General features: G+C 43.5%; 1 protein-coding gene across 1 annotated transcript in view; it reads right to left on the reverse strand.

The window, feature by feature from the left end:
• Positions 1 to 8,921: 8,921 nt before the first annotated feature.
• The window catches only part of LOC103650712 (patatin-like protein 2), a 31,878-nt gene continuing 17,241 nt past the window's right edge, over positions 8,922 to 23,558 (reverse strand). The window contains exon 5 of the mRNA XM_008676279.3: positions 8,922 to 9,385. Coding sequence (XP_008674501.1) covers positions 9,101 to 9,385 — 285 coding nt within the window. The 3' untranslated portion in view covers positions 8,922 to 9,100. The remainder of the gene's footprint in view (positions 9,386 to 23,558) is intronic.

The following is a 23,558-nucleotide window of genomic DNA, read 5'->3' on the forward strand; positions in this document are numbered from 1 at the left end:
AACTCTATACCTTCGGTTCTGGATAAACATTTGAGCAACGGAGCACAAACTCCATGTTTGTACAACTCCCCTTCTATCATGACATATGGACGAGCTCTTGCCTCTATCCTCTTGTTATAAGCTTCGTCATCTGAAAGGAATTTACCCTGAAGGTAAGAGATGATCTCGGTTCTCCAATCTTCGCTAAAAACAGGAGATATATTAAGAACTGCTCTTTCAAGAAGTTCCACCGAAGGTGCTTTTATTGTTTCGAAGAACACATCCGAAGGTAAAGGCAGCCCCTGTGCTGCTGACTTAGCTAGCAAATCAGCATGCTCATTTTGTCCTCGAGGGATATTTTTGACAGAAAACCCTTCGAAGGAAGCTTCAACTCTTCGAACCATATCCAGATATTTTTCAAGCTTCGGATCCTTAGCCTTGCAACTTTTGTCAATATGACCCGAAACAACCTGGGAATCAGTTTTAAGTATGGCCCTTCCGATTCCCATTGCTTTTAACTTCCGAAGACCTAGAATCAATGCTTCGTACTCAGCAATGTTATTTGTGCAATTAAAATCAAGCTTTGCCGCATAACAAGTTTTGACTTTGGAAGGTGAAACCAACACAGCAGCCGCTCCTGCTCCGAAGGTTCCCCAAGATCCATCACAAAACACTGTCCAGGCTTCGTTGTCTTTATTCGTTTCCTCCTCCTGAGCCCCTGGCGTCCAATCAGCAATAAAGTCTGCCAGCGCCTGTGACTGAATCGAAGATCTATGAACATATTCAATACAAAATTCATTGAGCTCTGCAGCCCATTTTCCAATCCTTCCAGTAGCTTCTCGGTTCCTCATGATATCCTTCAAAGGTTGTGATGAAGGAACAATTATGTTGTAAGCTTGGAAATAGTGCCGAAGCTTCCTGGAGGCCATCAAGACAGCATATAATACCTTCTCCAGCTCTGTATAATTTTTCTTTGACAAACTAAGAACCTCGGATACAAAATATATTGGGGCCTGCCTCTTGACTTGACCATCAAGCTTCTCCTGGACAAGCGCTGCACTTACCGCTGAGTGCGAAGCTGCCACATATAATAACAAAGGAGCCCCTGGCATTGGTGGAGTCAATGTTGTTAGATCTATTAAATACTGTTTTAGCTCTTCGAAAGCCTTCTGCTGGATTGATCCCCATTGAAAGACTTCGGCTGACTTCAGCACTTCGAAGAATGGTAAGTTTCTCTCTGCTGATCTAGATATAAATCTATTGAGAGATGCCAATCTTCCTGTCAATCTTTGAGCCCCCTTCTTTGTAGTTGGTGGCTCCATCCGAAGTATAGCTTCAATTTTACTTGGATTAGCTTCAATTCCCTTTGTTGAAACCAAGCATCCAAGAAATTTCCCCTTCTTCACTCCGAAAACACATTTTTCTGGATTTAACTTTAAGCCAGCTTGTCTGAAACTGGCGAAGGTCTCCTGTAGATCAGCAATATGATTCTCCTGCTTCGTGCTTTTTACAATGATGTCATCAACATAAGTTAGCACATTTCTGCCTATTTGAGATTGGAGAACCTTCGCAGTCATTCGGCTGAAACTACCTCCAGCGTTTTTGAGCCCCTCAGGCATCCGAAGATAGCAATATGTGCCACTTGGAGTTATGAAGCTAGTCTTCGGCTCATCTTCCTTCTTCATCCAAATTTGGTGATAGCCTGAATAACAGTCTAACAGACTCATGAGCTCTGAAGAAGCTGCTGCATCAACTAAAGAGTCTATCCTTGGTAGTGGGAATTCATCCTTCGGACAAGCCTTGTTAAGATCTGTAAAATCGATGCACATTCGCCACCTGCCATTGGCCTTTTTTACCATAACAGTGTTAGCTAGCCATTCTGGGTACTTCACTTCTCTGATAACTCCTGCACTGAGGAGTCTTTTGACTTCGTTACGAGCACCTTCGGCCTTATCATCTGACATTTTCCGAAGCCTTTGCTTTCTGGGTCTGAAGGATGGATCGACATTGAGTGAGTGCTCAATAACATCCCTATTAACTCCGCATAGATCATTGGCTGACCAAGCAAAAACATCTTTGTTATTGAACAAAAACCTTGTCAAGGTTTTCTCCTGCTCTTCGGATAATTGAGAGCCTAACAGCACCTTCTGCTCTGCTATGTCCTCACATAAGAGCATAGGCTTAGGCTGATCTGCTGAAGCTGCTTTCTCCCTTCTGAATTTGTACTGTTCACAAGCTTCAGCTCCATCTATGTTATGGATTGCTTTTGAGTCAGTCCAATTACCTTCGGCCCTTCTTGCAGCTTCCTGACTTCCGTGGATAGCAATGGGTCCCTGATCCGAAGGTATCTTCATGCAAAGATAGGCAGGATGAAGGATTGCTTCGAAGGCATTGAGAGTACCACGACCAATAATTGCATTGTAAGGGTATTCCATGTCAACAATGTCAAACACAACTTGCTCAGTTCTAGTGTTGTTGATGAACCCGAAGGTCACTGACATGGTGATCTTGCCCAGTGCTACAATCTGTCTTCCTCCGAAGCCACAGAGAGGATGTGTAGCATCATGAATCTTATCTTCTGGCTCTTGCATCTGTCTGAAGGCCTTAGCAAATATGATGTCAGCTGCACTGCCTGTATCAACCAAGACATTGTGGACCAGAAATCCTTTGATAACACAAGAGATAACCATGGCATCGTTGTGTGGGTAATCTTTGAGCTGAAGGTCCTCTTGAGAGAAGGTAATAGGAATGTGAGACCATTTTGACTTGATGTAGGGTCCTTGCACCCCAACATGCTGTACCCTTCTCTGTGCTTCCTTCTTTTGTTTCTTGTTAGCTGGCTCTGAGGACGAGCCACCTGTGATCGGGAGCACCAGCTTCGGGTCCGAAGCAGCTCCAGCTTGATCGTTGAACGAAGCCATCAGCTCAAAAAGTGGAAGTGAGTTCACCGGAGGTGGGCGCCAATGTTGGGGACTTGTTCTCAAATGCTTAGAATTAAGAACAAGGCAACATAAAATGTTAAATGTTAATGTCCTTCGTCTATGAAACATTATTCTCTTTGAGAATAATGGATCATGGACGAAGGTTGATAAAAGCATAATTACGAAGCTCAAACCTTCGTAATAAAATTCCGGTAAAGATTATAAAATGACATAAAATAAGAGGTATAAGAGGAATAAATATGTCATAGATGAATTACATTGCATTTACTTAATATACAGAATCATTGAATACCATAATACCTTTGCCTTGGCAAAGAGTTGAATTCCGAGAGATGTGATGGCAATTAATCGAATCCCTGAACAGTAACGGAATACTGTTCACTATTTATAGGCACAGGACGCAGCCTGTGAGGAATTACAAGTATGCCCCTTATAAAAACTTACAACATTGACTCAGACCTTTATGGACTAAAAGGTCATTCTATCTTTAAGTCGGTTTGTAATGCCGAAGCTTTATGAAGAGGAACCTTCGGCTATCTTATACAAACAGCTTCATCCGAGGACCACTTCTTTCTACAAGACCTTCGGCGACGAAGCATAGACCCAACAGGCAGATTATCCATAATCCGAACTTTGGCACATATAAGTTAAATGATACAAATTGTAGAATATTAGTGTTTTACCACTTGTGGCATTAAAAATATCAATTGGTGTATCATTTACTATGGAGTGATAAAGAAGCTATGTGCCGTGCTTAAATAAATATTTTAAACCATGTACGTTTGCTCATTAATATGAATTGAGAACAAGCAATTCTACCATGTGATTTTCCTAGTATGCATGCATTTAAACACATGTAAGTACCAAATGTAATACTAGGCATGAGAGGTAAAACTAGATACAAGAAAAAATAGGTACGCATATCTAAAAATAAGGAATGCAATAAATCTAGTTACCTTAATCATGGGTGGGGAAATTTGGGTCCAAAATTTTCACTACCTCACTTGACAATAAACTTGATCCAATATGATGTATCCCATGATATACATCCCAACTTTGCCAAGTCTCCAAATTTCCCGTAGTCCTTCGGACTACTCACTTCCCTCTCGGGATCCAAACCTTCTTGGTGCTTTTTATGGTTGAAATTATTTCCTTTGGCACCTAGATGCGTTTGGCCCGCTTTTCTTTGTTGGCTTGCTTGTTGGCCTTGATTGCTATCACCTTTCCATTCTTTTTCTTTTTGATCAAATATGGTGTAGTAGCCTTTTTGTCCACCTTTTTGATGTAGGTGTTGGAGATTTTTCTTGTTGGCTTTTGCTTGAGCTTTTGCCTTTGCTTATCCCCGGTCATCACCTTGCATTGGAAAGACTTATGGCCTTCCATGTGGCATAGCCTACAAATCATAGTTTCTTCCTCCATAGGCTTGTTCACTCCCGCAGTGGTGTTATCCTGTGGAGGTCGGACTTGTTTGGCTTTGCCTTTCTTGTCATACAAAGCTTTGCCAAGGCGAGCCACTTCTTGCTTTAATTGTTCATTTTCCTTTGCAACCTCATCCGAACATGTTTCTACAACAATATTCTCAACAAAAACTTGGTTGCAGGGGTTAGAATTATCAATTAAATCAAAGCAGGAGGTAGAAGCATCTTTCTTAATTATTTCAGGTATTTTAACCAAAGATGTTGCTGGGGTGCTACCAATGTTTTCTAGCTTAGTAGTTAGCTCATTATTGTGTATGCTAAGAATTTCCATTTTCTCAAGCAAATTTTCAATAGCTTCTTGAGAGCTGGCTAACTTAGCCTTAAGTTTTTCATTCTTTTTAATAAGGCCATCATCGGTAGTAGTGGATGGAGCACTAGACTCTAATAGCTCAATTATAGTTGATAGCTCACTATTTAAGTTTGCAAAAGTTTCAAAATTTTCTAGCAAACTTTTATAATCATTTTGAGAGCTAATCAACTTATTTTTCAATGTTTTAAGTTGAGCTTTTTGCTTAGTGAAAACATCCTAGAAAAATTTAACGGCTTCCGCAAGCTCATCTACGGAGGGCTTTCCCTCACCTTCATCATCACTACTACTATCATCACTAGAGGATGGAATACTCATTTTACCTCTTGCCATAAGGCACTTGTGTGATGACCACGATGAGGACCGGTGGCTGCGCGTCCTTGGAGGTTCATCTTCACTTGAACAATCATCCCAAGTTCTGACACTTGTTAGCGCCTTGCCTTTGCTCCTCTTCTTTTTGGGTTTGGCCATAGTTGGACAATTGTCCCTGAAGTGGCCCTTCTCCCCACATGCGAAGCATCCTCTCTTTCTTTGTTTTTTCCTGTCAATGTTAAAGAGAAGATCCTCTACCTGCAGGGGCACACCCATTAGATTAATCTTGCGGATCATCCTCATTACCTTTCCGACGCGTCGGATTGTTTCTTCGTCCTCGAAGGATGATGTGCATGGTTGATTATCTTCATCATCATCACTTTCTTCTTCTTCCTCTTCTTCACTTGAGGAACTTGGAGTGGGAGCCTTCTTTTTACCCTTCCTTTCATCACATGCAAAAGCATATGGCCTTGAGGAAGTTGGCTACTCTCTCCGACACATTTTTTGCGGCATCTCAAAAGCCACGATTTTCCCAATCACAATGGTCGGGGTCATGGTACTCAAGTCCTCCATGTTGTGAAGGATGGTGATGATGCTCTCATATCTTTGTTGTGGTAGTAGGGAGATAATCTTCTTCACAATGTCCGCATCACCTAGCTTATTTATGCCAATAGAGTTGAGCTCATTTATGATTAGATTTAAACGAGAATACATGTCTCTAACAAGCTCATCATCTCTCCTAGCAAAAGAATTATACTCATTCAAGACTAGGCAATGGTTTTGCTCACGGACATTGGATGTGCCGTCATGGAGCTCATGTACTTTTAGCCAAATCTCATTAGCAGTTTTTAAGGTAAATACTTGATTAAAATATCCATGCTAAGAGATTCATACAAGCAATTTTTGGCTCTAGCATTTAAATGAATTTCTTTTTCCTCACTCGTGGTGGGTTTCTTGGGATTCTTTGGGGGTTTCATCCCGTCACGAGTGACTCTCCAAACACCTAGATCAACAGCCTCTAGGTAACAAGCCATTCCGATCATACTGTAGCCACCCCTCTTCCTTTGAAATTATATTTGATAAATAGTCATTTGTATCTTAATATTGTTTCCATTCGCATGAAACCACATCTAGTCAATAAAGGCTAGAGTAGTTCACCTCACGTCTTTCAAACCAGCAGCAGTCGTTGGATCACTCGATTGCTCCGGTAGAGACCAATGTGATACGGGGCATTGCCGTTGCGGCAGATGACAAAGCAGACCAGACGACAGCTGCAACTACTGGCAACATTAGGTATTTTATGACTGATTAACACCTTTAAATTTTACAATAATATTAGTTTCATTTTCAAATAACAAGTTTCATTTTTGTAGATTTCATCGCTCCCTGATATTGAAGCCATAATTTCATTTTCAAATAACAAGTTCCATTTTTGCAGATTTCGTCGCTCCCTAACATTGAAGCCTCGGAAGAAATTCGAGCAGTGGCAAATAATTAAGCCGACGGGGACCAGGTCTTAGGAAGAGAAGGACTAGGACGGGCAAGGCCACCGTACACCAGTCAACATCTTGATTGGGATCTGTAGTTGATTATTCTACCCTGGGATGGTCATTGAGGTCGGTGGGGCTATAGCGGCTACTGTCTGGAGTCATTGGAGCCAAAAGGCTTATGGCTCTGGTGGATCCCACACAGACATCGTGTGGGATAGCTTGTGGGTTAGTTTTCCTCGCCTCTTTAATTTTATCGTATTTTGCTTTGATGGTAAAATATAAAAAATTGTCTATATTGTAGGAACAATATGGTTTGCCCAATGATATGATCCTTGACGATCAATACATGTGAGAGGTTTTTAATGTCACTACCCAAAGAGTTGTGAAGGGCATGATGTATGATGCACGAGTCAAGGCCGTGGTCGTTTGGCATAAACGCTAGAAGACAAACATGAGCATAGATGGGCTAAGAAGATACACCTCACAATGGCGCAGTACAGAGAAAGTGAGGTTGATTGGCTAAGTATCTCAGTAAGCCGACGTTCTTATAGTCACATCAGCTAAGTATCTCAGTAAGCTGATGTTCTTATAGTCACATCAGCTAAGTATCTCAGTAAGCCGACGTTCTTAAAGCCATATGGCAAGGCCAGCAGGAAGGGGGACAACGCCAGCTAGGCTAACTAAGAACATCGACTCAACTTGGCCGACATACTTACATGCCTTAAGTATGTTGGGCGACCGACGTAGTTACAACAACGTGGCATTTCCAGGAAGCCCCTACGACCTGCCACGTGGTCAGGTTATAAGTACGTCGGCTAACGGAGGCCAACATACTTAAGGCCTTCAAGTACGTCGGCTTTCACAGGACCGACGTTCTTAAATTAAGAACATCGACCCTAATGTTCACCTAAGTACGTCGGCCCATTAGAGTAAGAACGTCGATCCTTGTCCGATGTTTTTAATGGTTTCATGTAGTGAATGGAGGGCGTGCGATGGGCGATTCGGTGGACAAAGCAAGCAAGCAAGCTTGATTTCTCTGATCGCTTCCAATTCCCCAACCCACCTCTCCACGTATGGATGTCAATTTTACCCGTGGATTCGGGTATCTATTGGATATCTGACTTGTCGAGTTCGGGCACAAAATTTGACCCGCGGGTCTCATCCGCACTCGGCCTGTGATAAAATCGGGTTGGGTGCAAGTTTTACCTCTTACCCGCGGTTCCCTGCGGATATCCAAAATTCGTTTTAGCCCAAATTCGAAAATCCCGGTAATCGACCCATCTGGTCCATCACGACATTAACCTAGTGGCTTGTGTCGCTTCCACTCCTCCTCCATCTGACTCCCACATCCAGCCGCCAGGACCACACTCACTTCACGTCTTCACCTCCATTGCTCCACGCTTCGCATCCACTACTGACTGGTGACTGCTCTGCTCCCACATCCAACAGCATCGCGTGTGTGGGTCCTTGGCATGGTGGCGCAGGCGTGTACCTCTGCATGGCAGCATGGGTGTTGTCCCCGCCGCAGTCGTGTGGGCACGTCTCCAGACGCGGTGCGAGTGCATCCCTCGGTCGTCATGACGTTGCAGTCTTTCTCGACGTGGGAAGGTGAACCCGGCTAGGATGCTTCGAGAAAGGAGGACGACCTTCGGTTACGTGACGCAGAGTCCACGTAGACGGGGTCTGCAGCCTTGGGCACATATGATTTGGTTAATGTTGTTATATTTAACGAGTATCCGATACAAGTCTGATACCTACTCACGAGTATAGTCGTAAGCGGGCATGACTAATTCTCGCAGGTATGATCGTGGGTGGGTATATACTCTACCCGAGTCATTGTCATTCCTATCCCCACCACCTGCTTTTTAATTGCTTCAGTTGTGGTTGATGGGGTGGGGAGCCTTGTGTTTGCGTAACCGCCTTTCCCTTTTCCGGGCTCGGCTTTGATAGAAGATGACAACACAGGACTCAGGAAGAGAGACGACCCGCAAAGGTAAACAGATGACGACATGAACCTTCCGCCTCCACTGGGCGACAACGACGATGTGGTGGTAGGCATGGTAAGGAAGGAAGGGGAAGAGGGTGAGAGTGTGGAGGGAGCCTCGAGCGCGGGGTCACGACTTAGCTTGATTGGACTAAAATTTTGGGTCCAACATCGACGCAAAAATTGGATTTTTGGAACTTCAAACAATGTGCTTCACACTTTTGCTATTTCTAACATTGACTTCGTACGCGGTAAAAGGGCAGAAATATCAAAAATGGTATTGAAACCAAAGGTGACATATTTTTAGTTTTATTTTTTTGAAGTCAATGCTAAAAATAGAAAAGTGTGAAACATTATTTGGAGTCCAAAAAAAAATGCAATTTTCTCGCGCGAGCGGGTCGAAGCTCTCGTGGCCGTTTCTCCAATGAGTAAACTGGATGGGTGTAGTTTTAATAGTAGAGATACCTCCTGCGAGTAATGCATTTATTTGTTCGTTTTGGAGCTGAGCTGGGCTGGGCATATTATAAAAAAAGGAAAGAATATTTTAAAAATGCATAGACGGCCACTGCTCTGTTGAAACAGTGCAATATGAATATGAAACTGGCTAATTAAGAGCTTGTTCTCCCCTCTCTTTGATTCTTAAGGCGCAGCTTGCGCTCCTTGGAAAGCATCTTGGCGAAGCGGTGCAGCTCTTGCCCATTTGTGGGGAGCTTTTGCCTAGTACCTCTGACTGGGAGCTTCCTGCGGTAATGGTAGTACCCCGAGGCGATGTCCGTCTCAGCCACTGGCATCTGCAGCAGCTTTTGGCCGACCTTCACAAGATTTTCTATATTCTTCTCACTCGCGTCGTCCATTGGCTTCATGGGCGTCTTCATCAGAAATCTATCCTTATCCTATATGTATAAAACAGTATTGTAATTGTTGGGAGAAGGAGAGACATTGTCACTTTCATGGAAATGGAATCAGATTCAATTCGGCACCAAGTGCCAGCATTTAGAGGCAATTACAGTAGCACATTTAGAGGCAATAGTGACGCTTCAAATGGTGCAACGGATGCCTCAAAATCCTCCCCTAGCGCCCGGACGCTATCAGTGGCGGGTCTACGATTTAAAGTGTGGGTATTCGAAAAATTTTATAGAATGATTTTTGGAAGATTAAAACATGTCTATCGACATATATATTTAATTATATATATATGTATAATCTATAATTAAGCACACACTATGGTCATAACTGATTCAATAACTATTCTATTAAACTCAAATTTTATATAACTATTTTAAAAGTTTTAAATCGAAATGCGTTTGTTGGTTGTTGCTCAGTTACTAGCTGGCTGCTTGTCCTCTTTGGTATTTTCCAATCGCTAATGCTCTATCTGCAGCCCAGTACTGCAAGCAACAAAGTAGGGAAGGTTAGGTCGTGTGGCCACTAACTGGGTAGGCTTGGACATTGGCACGATGGGACCTTGCCCCTCGTTGTCTGTCCTAGCATGATGTGTCGCCCTGACTACGATAGATTGAAGCCTCGGACGACGAACGACATACGACGCAACAACGAGGCCAGATGCAACGTAATAATAGTTAGTTGGTCAAGTCTGGGCACCTAGCTGCGCCGCGGAGTCATGATGTCTCAACGGAGGTGCTGGTGTCTCTATGGCACGTGGGGCTACAAGTTGTGACCACGACTTGGTGGCTGGCGTATCTGGTGGTTCTGCCATGGTGCGACTACAATAGGGTTTGAGGATTTTTTTTGTCGTGAGGTACTGAGGTGGGCTTTGTCGCTCTGTTGGGCTTAATGGTCCACGACAAACGATTGGATTAGTTAGGTATGAGAGATAGGAAGGAGATATTCTAGTCCAAATTAACAGAATTCCTTTATTTATTTGATTCGTTTTTATTTTCCATGCATATACACTATATACATGTATATATATTGAAGTTATTTTGCCAAAAATAATGGGTATTCATTTTAATACCTTTGAATTCAATTGGGCCCGCCCCTAATCTCCCTCGGTTTCTCCCCTACCATCTCCTCCCTCTTTTTTTACATTATTTGTTGGATGGAAAAAAACGATAATGGTAGATGGAAAATGCAATTTTATGGTTGCAGTAGAGTATAAAGGGAAAATTTAGAGTGAACCGTCGTGAGAGATAGAAAAATAGGTGTGGAATCTGAGTGGCGTAACACAAAAGTGAGATATAGTGGACAAAATTTAGAAGAAACCATTGCAGATAGCCTTAGGGAGACGATGTGCACTAGCTATGTGACTTGTACTTCATTTGATTCGAGGCAAATTAAATTCAACAAAAAAGTAGACAGCTCATTATCATCCGCATAAGCACACACTACTATATATAAGACTTGATTTGTAGCAACATCCCCATCTTTCGAGTAGAGGGCCCCATGAGGTGAAAAAATGTTGTTAAAAATTCATATTTTTGGCGAAAACCGCTCGAAATTTGGCAAAAAATGCTCGAGACAACCGAAACCCGATGTTTTGAATTTGAATTTCTAAATCGTTTGAGATTTTTAAGAAAATGACGAAAATCACTCAGTTTCTGGTTCTCGAGAGGTAGGGGAAATGAAGAGAAAACGAAATGGTTCACTCTAGGTGTACCACCACTCGAGATGTCGTGGTAACTCGTCTCGTGTCGGGGTCGACGTTCTTTGGTCACTCCAAGCAGTTAATGCTTGAGTCCTTCTCAGGGTAGTGCTGGGTCACATCTAGGCCCCAAACACCCTGTATAGAGCCTACCATCGTTTTATGACTGATAACAAAAGACCATTAGGATACAAAAATAAAAGAAAAGAGGAAGGAAAGGAAAAATATATATACTAGGCTACTCAATGGGCCTGATTATCCACACAACACCAGGTGTCTACGAAAGGGGCCATCGGGTCTCACCACTGGCGCTTCCTTGGGGACGAGTCATCGTAGTGAGGTATCCTTTTCCTCCTAGTAGTGTTGTTGGGTCTGGCCAGGGCAACTCCTTTCCCCTTCCTCAACGCCTCGCTACTAGGGCCCCTTGCCCTTATGGGACACTTCACACCCAAGAGCCTCCTATCCCGATGAGGACCAAGCCCTTACAACAAGTTGCAGAGGGGCATCATGTGGACCACCCAATCAAACACCACATCATCCTCGAACGGGGAATTCTTGAATCCCTTCTTATTATCAGACTTATGAACATTGAACTGAACCTCAGGCAGTGGAGCAAAACCCAGAGGGTGCTGCTGAGCATTCTTTAAAAGAATCTCATGATGTTTTTTTTGCATGAGTCAATGTGTGCATAAGTTGATAATATTTCTGTAAATTATTAGAGTGATATTGCTGGTGCAATATCCTATCCTCTGGAAGCATGGTAGATAGAGTCTTCTCTATCTTATTTGCCTTTGAGGGCTCGTTCTCACAAAACTTCAACTTAGAGCAAATACTATGAAGAGCATGATTGTATCTACAACATATTTTAAATCTTGCAGACAAAGGTGATTCCACTCATGATTGGCTGAAGTCCATATGAGTTCCTTCTATTGTTCATAGCACTCTTTAAGAGCTTTCCATAAGTTATGTGGGCATCTTTCCATAAGGTACTCTTGCTTGAGATCTTTATGCATGTAGAGCCTCAAAAGGAAAAGAGTAGTGTTCTTTTTAACATCATTAACTGGATTGGCACTAGTGATTGGTGTTGCAATAGCATCAATAATCCCATGATACACAAAAGTTATTTCAATGTCTGAAACCCAAGTTGGGTAAATGTGCCCATCACGAGTGAGTTTCTCGAACTCTTTAGTTGGCATGTCCCTACAATCATGACCATAGACTTCCATTGATTTATGTGTAAATTAGGAGTCACAATTGTGATGTTGTAAACTCAAATGCAAAAAATCTTTAAAATTACATATGATATGAGTTGCATGAAAGGTATTAAACCTTCCAATTGAATAAATATTTTGAATATTAGTGAGCAATTTATAGATAATCCTCAGATTAATGAGGTAGATCTCCTAGTAGTGGGCAAGAAACCTGTTGCCTAAAACCACAGTCTTTGGGCAGATAAGTTCATGAATGAACAAACCGCAACCATTCTTAGGACTCCACTACCCATGCTCAACTAATTATCAAACTAATATTCAAGAACTCCGTATGGTATTTTATATTGAGTTAGCACGTATAGGTAATCATCCTGAAAGATGTAGACCTCATAGTGATAGGCATGCAAAATGCAGCTTAAAGCACGATCTCTGGGCTACTAAACTCTGTAAAAGAATTTAGTGCAGCGAGTGCTTAGGACTCTATCACCCTGTGATTATATCCCAAAATAATGTAATGTAATTTTATTTTGCATTAGAATTATTAAGTTTGAACTTAATTATTGCTATTTTTGCATGCAATAATTCAGAAATTAAAATGGTACAAATACATGTAACAATTGCAGTCTAAATGCCGAATTTAGACACACTAACACGGGTTAGAACTGAATTATATACAAACCATAGCCTTGTACTGAAAAATTAAGAAATTAAAATGGTAAATAGGCCATTTTTGGCCCATGAGGAGGCCAGCAAGGCGGGCCAGGCAGCGGCCTGGTGGCCTGCACGCCAGCCCAGCCAAGCGGTCGGCCCACCATAGCCCCCACGCGCCCATTAAAAATGGGGGTGGTTAGGGTTTTCCAAACCCTAACTGCCCCAGCCTAGCCGCCGCCAGGGGCATGTGCCCCAACCATCGCCGCCACCAGGGGGACGGTCAGACGCGTCGGATCCGCCTGCTAGTGGTCGTGGCCGTAGTTGCCCTCCAGGGCCACAGCCTGAGCCCGCCCAACAGGGGTCGTGGCCGGAGCTATGATGTCGGGGTTCGACCAGTCCGCCCGAGGCCGTCTGCGCCCGAGTCAGGGCCCTACGCGCCCTCGTTGGGGTCGTCCGCGCCGAGCCCTCGCTGGGGCCTGTCGTGTCGAGTCCATGTTCGCGCCCGGGGTCACCCCGGGGCCGCCGCAGGACTGCGCTGGGAGCACGCCTGCTCATCGAGGAGGGCTCGGCCGTCGCACTAGGGTACCATGCTCGCGCCGGGGCACACCGAGACACGCGTCAGGGTGTCGAGGCACGCCCGCTAGGACCCGCGACGGGGCTCGCCGAAACCCGCGTTGTGGCCTCCACCAACGTCCCCACCGCTCCCCCTTCACCGGTTGACATGGCCCCAACTGCCACGGGCCGATATGAGGGCCCTTATGCCCTCGCATTGGAGGAGGAGGTTGATGCCACCCCATTAGGGCGGTGGCAAGTGAAGATGATGCGTCCACGCATAGTGTCAACGGCGCGAGGAGGTTGTTCGCGACGGGCAACGATGGTCCCAGCGACAACCGACTCCAGCGGGGTTGGGGAACATCGATGAATAGTCGCTGCAGTGGGTGGAGGAGGCGATGGTGCCACCAACTCAACATCCATCGGCACTGTTGCCGATGATTCTGCATCTCCCATCGGCACCGGCGATGACAGGAGCGCGATGGGGAGGACGCATCCAACCACCGGCTACGGCACTACCGCTGTCCATCCGTGGATCACGCAAAAGTGCACGTTGTGCACTTGAACACGGCGTGCAAGGATGGCATTCACCGGCAGTATCATTGCCTCTTACCCAGTGGCGTACTCCTCCAACAGCGTATCATCGACGACATGGAGAACTTCACGCATACGACGGATGCAAAGAGGAATGGTTTGCTTCATACCTTTTTTGTCGATTTTAAGGCTGATGCCTTCGTTCTTCTCCAAAACAGTGAGTGTTCTTCTCTTCTTCCTCTGTTCTCGCGAGCTCATGCTAATAACGTGATGTAATTAGTGGAACAGGATTAGGGAGAAATGACAGTGATAGTTGTACTCTAGGGATAATTACATTTATATACAAGTGAAGGGGTGCATCCCAAGGGGTGTGTCCCTTGGGGGAAAACTGTCGCACCCCTTGGATTGGTCACATATGTAATATCTTGTAACAGTCGGGAGGATAAGTGCACTAGAAGGGTTGTGGTGGAGAGTCCCATCCCGGTGAAATCCTCAATCTTTAAAGGATAGTTTCCCATGCTTCATCCATCTCTAAGGGCGAGTTTGGGAACTCCATTTTAACAAAGGATTTCTATTTTCCCAAGGGAAATGAACTAATTGAAAGCTCTCTTGTGGGTTTTGGTGTTTGGATGACAACCCAATTAAAGGACTAACAAGTGTGCTAAGTGTTGAACATGTGCTTAATTCAAAGCTAATAGGGTTCAACACAAGTGAACAAGTGAGATGGTCCAAAGACTGGATTATCTATAGATAATGGACATAACAAGTAAGATGGACATTGCTTAAGTGAGACTCGATGTGCGTAACTCAGAGACAACTGATCAAACCAAAGATGGAGGCAAGAAGAGCTTTGAGGTACCAAGTGCACAGGAGAAGGTCAAAGAGGTTGAGGAACCCAAAGCCAGGGGTGAAGAAGAAGACTTGCAAAGTCAAGGTTGATCGAGTTAAGAAAAGTTATGGTGCATCAAGGATCACTACATAAGGAAATGACTTACAACCAATGAGTTATGTGGTGTAAGTCATAAGGCTCAAGATCAAGCTCAAGAAGTGAACAAGGTCACTAGAAGGAGGAGCAGTGTCAAAACCAGAACTGGAAGCAGCCCAAAAGAGCTAAGTTAACCTTGATCTTTAGTTTGGGTTGTTACTATGTTTGGATATATTCTATGTGACCTTTGCAGGGTGTTGGAGCTCAGATATGTCAATCTAGATCAAGTGAAGTTGACTTGATAGTTTAGAGTCCAACACATGTTATTGTGATTAACACATGAGAGATGCAAATCAAAGAATCAAGGTTTGACTCTAGCCTTAGTGAATTGTTTTTGGGTACTAACATGTTTATCTAAGTGCTAGAGACATTGCCAAGAAAAGAGGAAAAGAGTTGGAGGAGAATTGGTTGTGATCAGCCAAACCATCACCCGCCTGTGACGCACCGGACAGTGTCCGGTGCCCAGGCTGGCCCGGCGGCGAACTCGCTGCTCTCGGGAATCGGTGGGGGCGACATGGCTATAAATCACCGGTCTGTCTGGTGGTGCACCGGATTGTCCGGTGAGCCATCAGCGCCCGCGCTCAAGACTCCGGCGACGAACTCGTCGCTCTCGAGAAAAAATAAAGGCATCGCAGCTAAAATTCACCGAATTGTCCGGTGAGCCAACGGCGCCCGCGACCAACGGTCGTCTGCGTGATCAACAGGCGACACATGGCCGAGCCAACAGTCACTTGGTCGCACCGATCTTTGTCCGGTGCGCCAAGGGGACCGAAGGTCCAACGGTCAGCTTCACCGGAAAAGGAAGGAGATCGGGCACCGGACAATCATTGTTCATGTCCGGTGGTGCACCATACTGTCTGGTGCGCCACCCGACAGAAGGCAAGAATTGCCTACCAAATGAAGCTCCAACATTTCCTAGGCCCTTTGGGACTATAAAAGGGACCCCTAGGCGCCTCCAACAAGAATGAAAGAGCAGCCAACAAGTCCATACATCGTTGGGATCAATTCTTTCTCTCCCTCTCTTGTGTATCTCTCTAGATTGTGTAGAGGCGAAGAGCCTTTAGAGAGAGGGGAAGTGCTGCTGAGAGCTAGAGCAAAATCTTGAGCGCATTGTTACTCTGCCGGAGTGTTGTCGAGAAGATTGTAAGCAGCCACGACCTTGTTGTAACTGATATCAACATAGTGGAAGGCTCTATCTGTCGCACTGACAGATCTGAGCAAACGGAGGAAGGAGTTGAAATAGACTCCAAGCCAAGGTGTGGCTAACTCCAATGAGGACTAGGCAAGCATTTCAGGCTTGGCCGAACCTCGGGATAAATCCCTGTGTATGTGTGCTCTGCTTTGTGCTGGTGTTTTAAGACAGGAACTTCAAGTCTGCTGCAACCTACTCGAAGTTCTTTTTCATTCCACTGCGATCCAGCCTTCAAGTAGAGTAAGAATTTCCAGTCTTAAAGTGATAATTATTATCCGCCTATTCAACCCCCCCTCTAGGCAACATCCAGATCCTGTTCCTCTCCAGTGTGGGCTTAGCCGTCCAGAGATGACGATGTCATCACAAGAGGTAACTGTAGAACTTCTTAATTTTGATGGCTCTAACTATGCATCCTGGTCTTTTCATTTATATAATACTTTTAGGAGTTTAGGTCCCGAAGTAGAGAAAATATTTGATGCTAGTTTTTTGCCCATTAATATTGATATGAAAAATCCATCTGAGCATGATTTAAGATGTTTGCGTCAAAATTATCAAGCCTATGACATCCTAGTCAATTCCCTTAGCAAAGATGTTTATTTTGTTGTCATAGATAGTAATAGTGACGTTCTTGTCGATGCTCATGATCTATGGACTAGAATTAAAATAAAATATTCTGAGTCCAAATGTACTACTTCTACTCCCTATGTTGCTTGTGATACTAATCTTTTGAAGGGAGAAGAAAACGATGGCAACAAAACAATGAATCCACCTCACCGACAGGTTTGTCTTTCACTAGTTATAAATGTCTTAGTGCTAACAATGATAGTGGAGACGAAAGTGATGATGAAGAAGAATATGAGGATAATAGCAAGGATGAGTCTTCATCACCACAAGGTACATTTTCCTGTATTGCTTCCACTAATAATAATGACAGGGAAAATGAGACCGACGATGTGGAAGAAGAGGAGATTCACCGGTTCTACACCCATCTCAACAAAGAAGATAAAGAGCTCTTGGTTAAGTTGTTGAGGAGGAACAAGGAACAAGGCGAGATGCTTCTCAGGCTGGAGGAGACTCTCATCAAAACCAACGACAGCCTGGAGAAGATGACCAAAGAACATGAGGAGCTAAGGTACTCTCATGATGATTTGGTCCAACGGTATGAATCTGTTTTATTTGAGCAAAGAAATAATTATGATGTATTATCTGATGTTGCTCAACTTAAAACTGAGAATTCTATGCTTAAGAGTCAAGTAGAAATGATAAATTTAGAAAAACTTGCTCTAAGTGAAAAGTATGATATGTTGTCTTATTCTCATAATGAATTAGTTGATGACCCTATCATGCTCGATATTGCTCATGAGGTAGTAATTACTAGTTTAAACTCATGTGAACCACACTCCTGCACAAGTGATCAATTAGTTAAAATATTATCATGTGCTGACCTCTACTGCCCCAAGAAAGGCCAATCTTTGATTGAGCAACAAGTTGTAGGGTCAAAAAGAAAATTGTTTGGGAACAAGAAACAAAGACAATTGAGGAGAAGATGCCATGCTCGACTTCCTCAAGATATCTACGAACACGTGGTGAAGGAGCCTGAGGAAGGAGAAACCGCAACAAGGGTCAAACTCCACAAGAAAGAAGTTCCTAAGGCAATAAGTGAAGCAATCAACATGAATAAAGAAAAAGGTAAAGATTCAATTAGTCATGTTGTTTGCACTAATCATCTCTCTATGTCATCCAAGAGCAAAAAGGGAAGAGGAAAAATGAGGTGCTTCAAGTGCAAGGAATTAGGCCACTTCATTGCGTCTTGTCCACACAAAGACAAGGATGAAGGGATGAGGAGATGTTTTGGATGCAATGATAAGGACCATATGATCACTTCATGTCCGCTCATGAAGAATCAAAGACGTGCACCCTCCAAGATGACCCTCACCAAGAAAAAAGACAAACAACAAGCGTCATGTCAGGTTGAGCGACGCTTCTGCTACATGTGTGGTGAGCATGGTCATCTACCTAAGGTGTGTAAGAAGGGTAAGGTTCCTAAGAAAGTAAATTTATATCAATCTTATTCGCTTAGGAGACCCAAATCATACACTTGTGCTAGATTAGTAACGAGGTCACCTAGAACTAGCACAAATGCTATTTGGGTACCAAAGGCTCTTTTAGATGAACGTTATGGACCCATCCCAAGATGGGTACCAAACTGTGCCAACTAGACCATGCAGGTGCCTCGAGATGGACTGGAGACCCTGGGAGAGCTTAAGATGGTTAATTCAAACTCTATGCTTAAGTTGTCAATTTTATTGTCTATTTATTGACCCAAGGTTGAATTATTGTGCAATACTAATCCCATGTTCATCTCGAGTTAAATAAGTTGTAGAGGTCCTTAATCATTATTGGTGAATCAAGCAAAGGACTTTGATGAGAATCTGCAACTCGCTCTCCAAAGGACGGTACCCATGTATCTTAAGTGCATTATTTCCAATTAGTATTGCTCTTAAGTTGGATCGTCGTGCTATACCTGTCCTTGGAGTAGTTATGCTTTTGAGATTGCTTGTGTTGAATACCTTTCAATTAATGATTCATGATTTCCAAGATCATAATGATGCTTGCTCAATCATGACTGTGTGCTTTATAGGTTATATCTCTTGAATCATTCAATGGGTAGCTTTTCATTTGATATATCTACCATGATTAACTCTCTTGGTGTATGTGGCTAAACGTGTATCTTTTTGTAAATCATGTTGTGTTGTTTTTAATGATTATGTATTAACCTATGTGCAAGCATGATAGTTTTGTTTAGTCCATGTTCACATGATTACTTTGTCTTGGTACTCTGTGTATACCAAAACAAGAAATCCATGGCGTGTCTCTAATGCACCCTCTCAAGCTATGAGGTGCATGAGCAAAAGGAGCCCTCAATTGGTGACAACAGGTGCTCTCACTCCACACTACCTAAAAGAATGAATCTCATGGCATTCAGGTAAAAGGCAAAGGTATGGAGAATGGAACTATGCAATTTCATTGAATATCTTGAAGTTCCGTTGATTGTGATCATAGTTATGTTCTTGCCTTTCAATTGGTAGTATCTTGGCTTAGGTGCTTTATGCTTTAAAATGTTGTTTCCTTTGGTGTACCTAACAAAATACTTCTTAATCATGGTGTGCTTAGAAATTGTGCTTTATATGCATGATCTTGTCATCTTTCAATTGGTATATGTGTTGCAATGATCATCATGTGTGAGGTGTGCCTAGGTTGCTTTTAAAATGTTATATATCTTAAGGCATGCATTGTTTCCACTAGTCATAAGTTGTATTATGTCATCTATTCAATTGGTATCTTTTTGTGATGCAATTGATATATTATGCCTAGACCAAGGTATGTTGTGATCCCCTCTAGTTATGAGGACGCTAGAATGTGCAAGGTGCAAGTCATTCAAATACTTGATGCACAACTTTAGGGGGAGCACACATAACTTGTGTATTTTGAGACTAACTGTTCCTTGAGTGATCCTATATAGTCTCAAGGTGGAAAAGGGAAGATGAGCAAGAAATGGAGCAATCAGGACTTGGGTACCTCCACAAGTTGAGTAATTGGTATTCAAAGTTGTGAGAAATTGTGTATTTAAAGATTGCTCGTGCTCTATAATAGTTGGTGACCCTAGATGCTTGTCTTTAAATATCATGGAGCTATGACAGTGATGATCTTTCAATTGGTAGCCTTGGTAGTGTGCTTCAATTGGTATCTTTTGGTAATCACTAGAATATAAGCTTCATCTTGTGCCACAATACTATAACTTGTTCTAAGTTTGGTGTCTTAGCAACAATAAAAGGTCAGGATAAAGGATCAGGCACAAGTGTGAAGGAGCTACCTAGAGATAAAACTTTCAAGATGGAAATCTTAAATTGATGGCAAAAGGAACTCTGCCTACTTAGATGGAAAGTACACCATAACATGGTAAAGGTACAAAAGGAGGTATTGACCTTTTTGCGTATTTGTACCTTAATTTTCCTCCAATGCTTGTGTTGCATATGTTTAATGTGTAAGGGGGAGTAATGTTAGTGTGTTGTATTTTCTCTGCTTAATACCATGTTGTCCCTTGACATCATCCTATGTTCTTGCTTGAATATGGTTTTGGTGTTTGATGTCAAAGGGGGAGAATTTGTGCATTAAAGCTTACCTCGACCTGAGAGGAAAGCTTATCTTAAGGGTGAAGAGGGTGAAGATTAGTTTTTTGAGTTCCTATGATCTTAAGGAAGAATGTGTTAGTTTTGTTGATAATACTTATCATGTGCTTCTTGTTATATGGTGATATCCATAATTAGTGCCTTCGGTGAGATGAATCAATTGGTATCTATTGTGTTTGTCATGTAATAGATATTCATGTGGTTCTGGTGCTTTAAATTGGTATCTTAATGGTGAATAGTGGTAGGTTGATATTCATGCGGTATATCCATTTAATTGATGTTTAACTCTGATTCTGTGCATTTGTGTGTTATACGCATCACGGTTTGATTCTTGACACAATGCATCCCACAGGTGCTAAGGTGTAGCAATGCTTCGAATTAGCCTAAGTATGTGCAATTTGGCATATAAGGCCAAAGTTAAGATTTTAATGTAAGCACATATTTAGGGGGAGCATTCTATAAACTTAGAATTCAAAATCTGTGCTTTAAATCTTATTCTTATGTAAGCTTTAATTGTGTTGCCATCAATCACCAAAAAGGGGGAGATTGAAAGCTCTCTTGTGGGTTTTGGTGTTTGGATGACAACCCAATTAAAGGACTACCAAGTGTGCTAAGTGTTGAACAGGTGCTTAATGCAAAGGTAACAGGGTTCAACACAAGTGAACAAGTGTGATGGTCCAAAGACTGGATTATCTATAGATAATGGACATAACAAGTAAGATGGACATTGCTTAAGTGAGACTCGATATGCGTAACTCAGAGACAACCGATCAAACCAAGGATGGAGGCAAGAAGAGCTTCGAGGTACCGAGTGCACGGGAGAAGGTCAAACAGGCTGAGGAACCCAAAGCTAGGGGTGAAGAAGAAGACTTGCAAAGTCAAGGTTGATCGAGTTAAGAAAAGTTATGGCGCATCAATGATCACTACATAAGGACATGACTTACAACCAATGAGTTATGTGGTGTAAGTCATAAGGCTCAAGATCAAGCTCAAGAAGTGAACAAGGTCACTAGAAGGAGGAGCAGTGTCAAAACCAGAACTGGAAGCAGCCCAAAAGAGCTAAGTTCACCTTGATCTTTAGTTTGGGTTGTTACTATATTTGGATATATTCTATGTCGCCTTTGCAGGGTGTTGGAGCTCAGATATGTCAATCTAGATCAAGTCAAGTTGACTTGATAGTTTAGAGTCCAACACATGCTATTGTGATTAACACATGAGAGATGCAAATCAAAGAATCAAGGTTTGACTCTAGCCTTAGTGAATTGTTTTTGGGTACTAACATGTTTATCTAAGTGCTAGAGACATTGCCAAGATAAGTGGAAAAGAGTTGGAGGAGAATTGGCTCTGATGAGCCAAACCAGCACCAGCCTGTGGCGCACCGGACAGTGTCCGGTGGTGCACCGGACAGTGTCCGGTGTCCAGGCTGGCCCGGCGGCGAACTCGTTGCTCTCGGGAATCGGCGAGGGCGACATGGCTATAAATCACCATACTGTCCAATGGTGCACCGGATTGTCCGGTGAGCCATCAGCGCCCGCGCTCAAGACTCCGGCGATGAACTCGTCGCTCTCGGGAAAAAATGAAGGCGCGCGGCTAAAATTCACCGGACTGTTCGGTGGTGCACCGGACTGTCCGGTGAGCCAATGGCGCCCGCGGCCAACGGTCATCTACGCGATCAACGAGTGACACGTGGCCGAGCCAACGGTCACTTGGTCGCACCGGACTGTCCGGTGTGCACTGGACAATGTCCAGTGCGCCAAGGGGACCGAAGGTCCAACGGTCGGCTTCGCCGGAAAAGGAAGGAGATCGGGCACCGGACAAGCCACCCGACTGTCCGGTGTGCCACCCGACAGAAGGCAAAAATTGCCTACCAAATGAAGCTCCAACGGCTCCTAGGCCCTTTGGGACTATAAAAGGGACCCCTAGGCGCCTCCAACAAGAATGCAAGAGCAGCCAACAAGTCCATACATCGTTGGGATCAATTCTTTCTCTCCCTCTCTTGTGTATCTCTCTAGTTTGTGTAGAGGTGAAGTGATAAGCCTTTAGAGAGAGGGGAAGTGCTGCTGAGAGCTAGAGCAAAATCTTGAGCACATTGTTACTCTGTCGGAGTGCTGTCGAGAAGATTGTAAGCAGCCACGGCTTTGTTGTAACTAATATCAACATAGTGGAAGGCTCTATCTGTCGCACTGACATATCTGAGCAAACAGAGGAAGGAGTTGAAACAGACTCCAAGCCAAGGTGTGGCTAACTCCAATGAGGACTGGGCAAGCATTTCAGGCTTGGCCGAACCTCGTGATAAATCCATGTGTCTGTGTGCTCTGCTTTGTGCTGGTGTTTTAAGACAGGAACTTCAAGTCCGCTGCAACCTACTCGAAGGGCTTTTTCATTCCACTGCGATCCAGCCTTCGAGTAGAGTAAGAATTTCTAGTTTTAAAGTGATAATTATTATCCGCCTATTCACCCCCCTCTAAGCGACATCCAGATCATGTTCCCGGGCATAGGGAACTTTCACTAATTTCCCTTGGGAAAATGAGGTTATCAAACTAGCCCTAAAAGATCTTCCCACGAGGCCCGATCCACCATCAACTTAGTTGTTAGCATCTTTAGGTATGAACTCGAGCGAACCATGACATAGACCCATGACGTCTACTAGGGTTCCCACCTCCTCGAAAAAATGGTGGACACATGGAGATCGACACCGGGGGCCTGTTTCAAAATTGGAAGTAAACCTTCTTGAAGAGATCTAAGTCGTTTGATGCCTAAAAACAAAGAAGTCTCAGAACAGTTCTACACACTGTCTCACCTCAATGAATGCTTCACACACATATCCGAAGGTCGATAGGGAAAATAGTATTTAGGCATGAGATGCCCAACCTAGAGGCCATATTAGTCAAGGATGCAAAGTAAGAAACATTAAAAGGCAAAGTTTAGGTTCATCATTACATTGGAATAGAAAACCATGTTGCTGGACAGACATGATTGGAAATCGGTGGGGAGACCCATACTAGGATTTCTCAAACCTTCTACAAACCCTCCTCATTCAACACTCCCCCTCGAGGAAGCTAATCAAGGGTAAAGGTTACAACCATTGTGGTCAGCAAGAATAGGAGAGGCAAACATGAAGGAAGAACATTCAAGGAGGAATATGACTG

The sequence above is a fragment of the Zea mays genome, chromosome 3, assembly GCF_902167145.1.
Source record: "Zea mays cultivar B73 chromosome 3, Zm-B73-REFERENCE-NAM-5.0, whole genome shotgun sequence".
Classification (NCBI taxonomy): Eukaryota; Viridiplantae; Streptophyta; class Magnoliopsida; order Poales; family Poaceae; genus Zea; species Zea mays.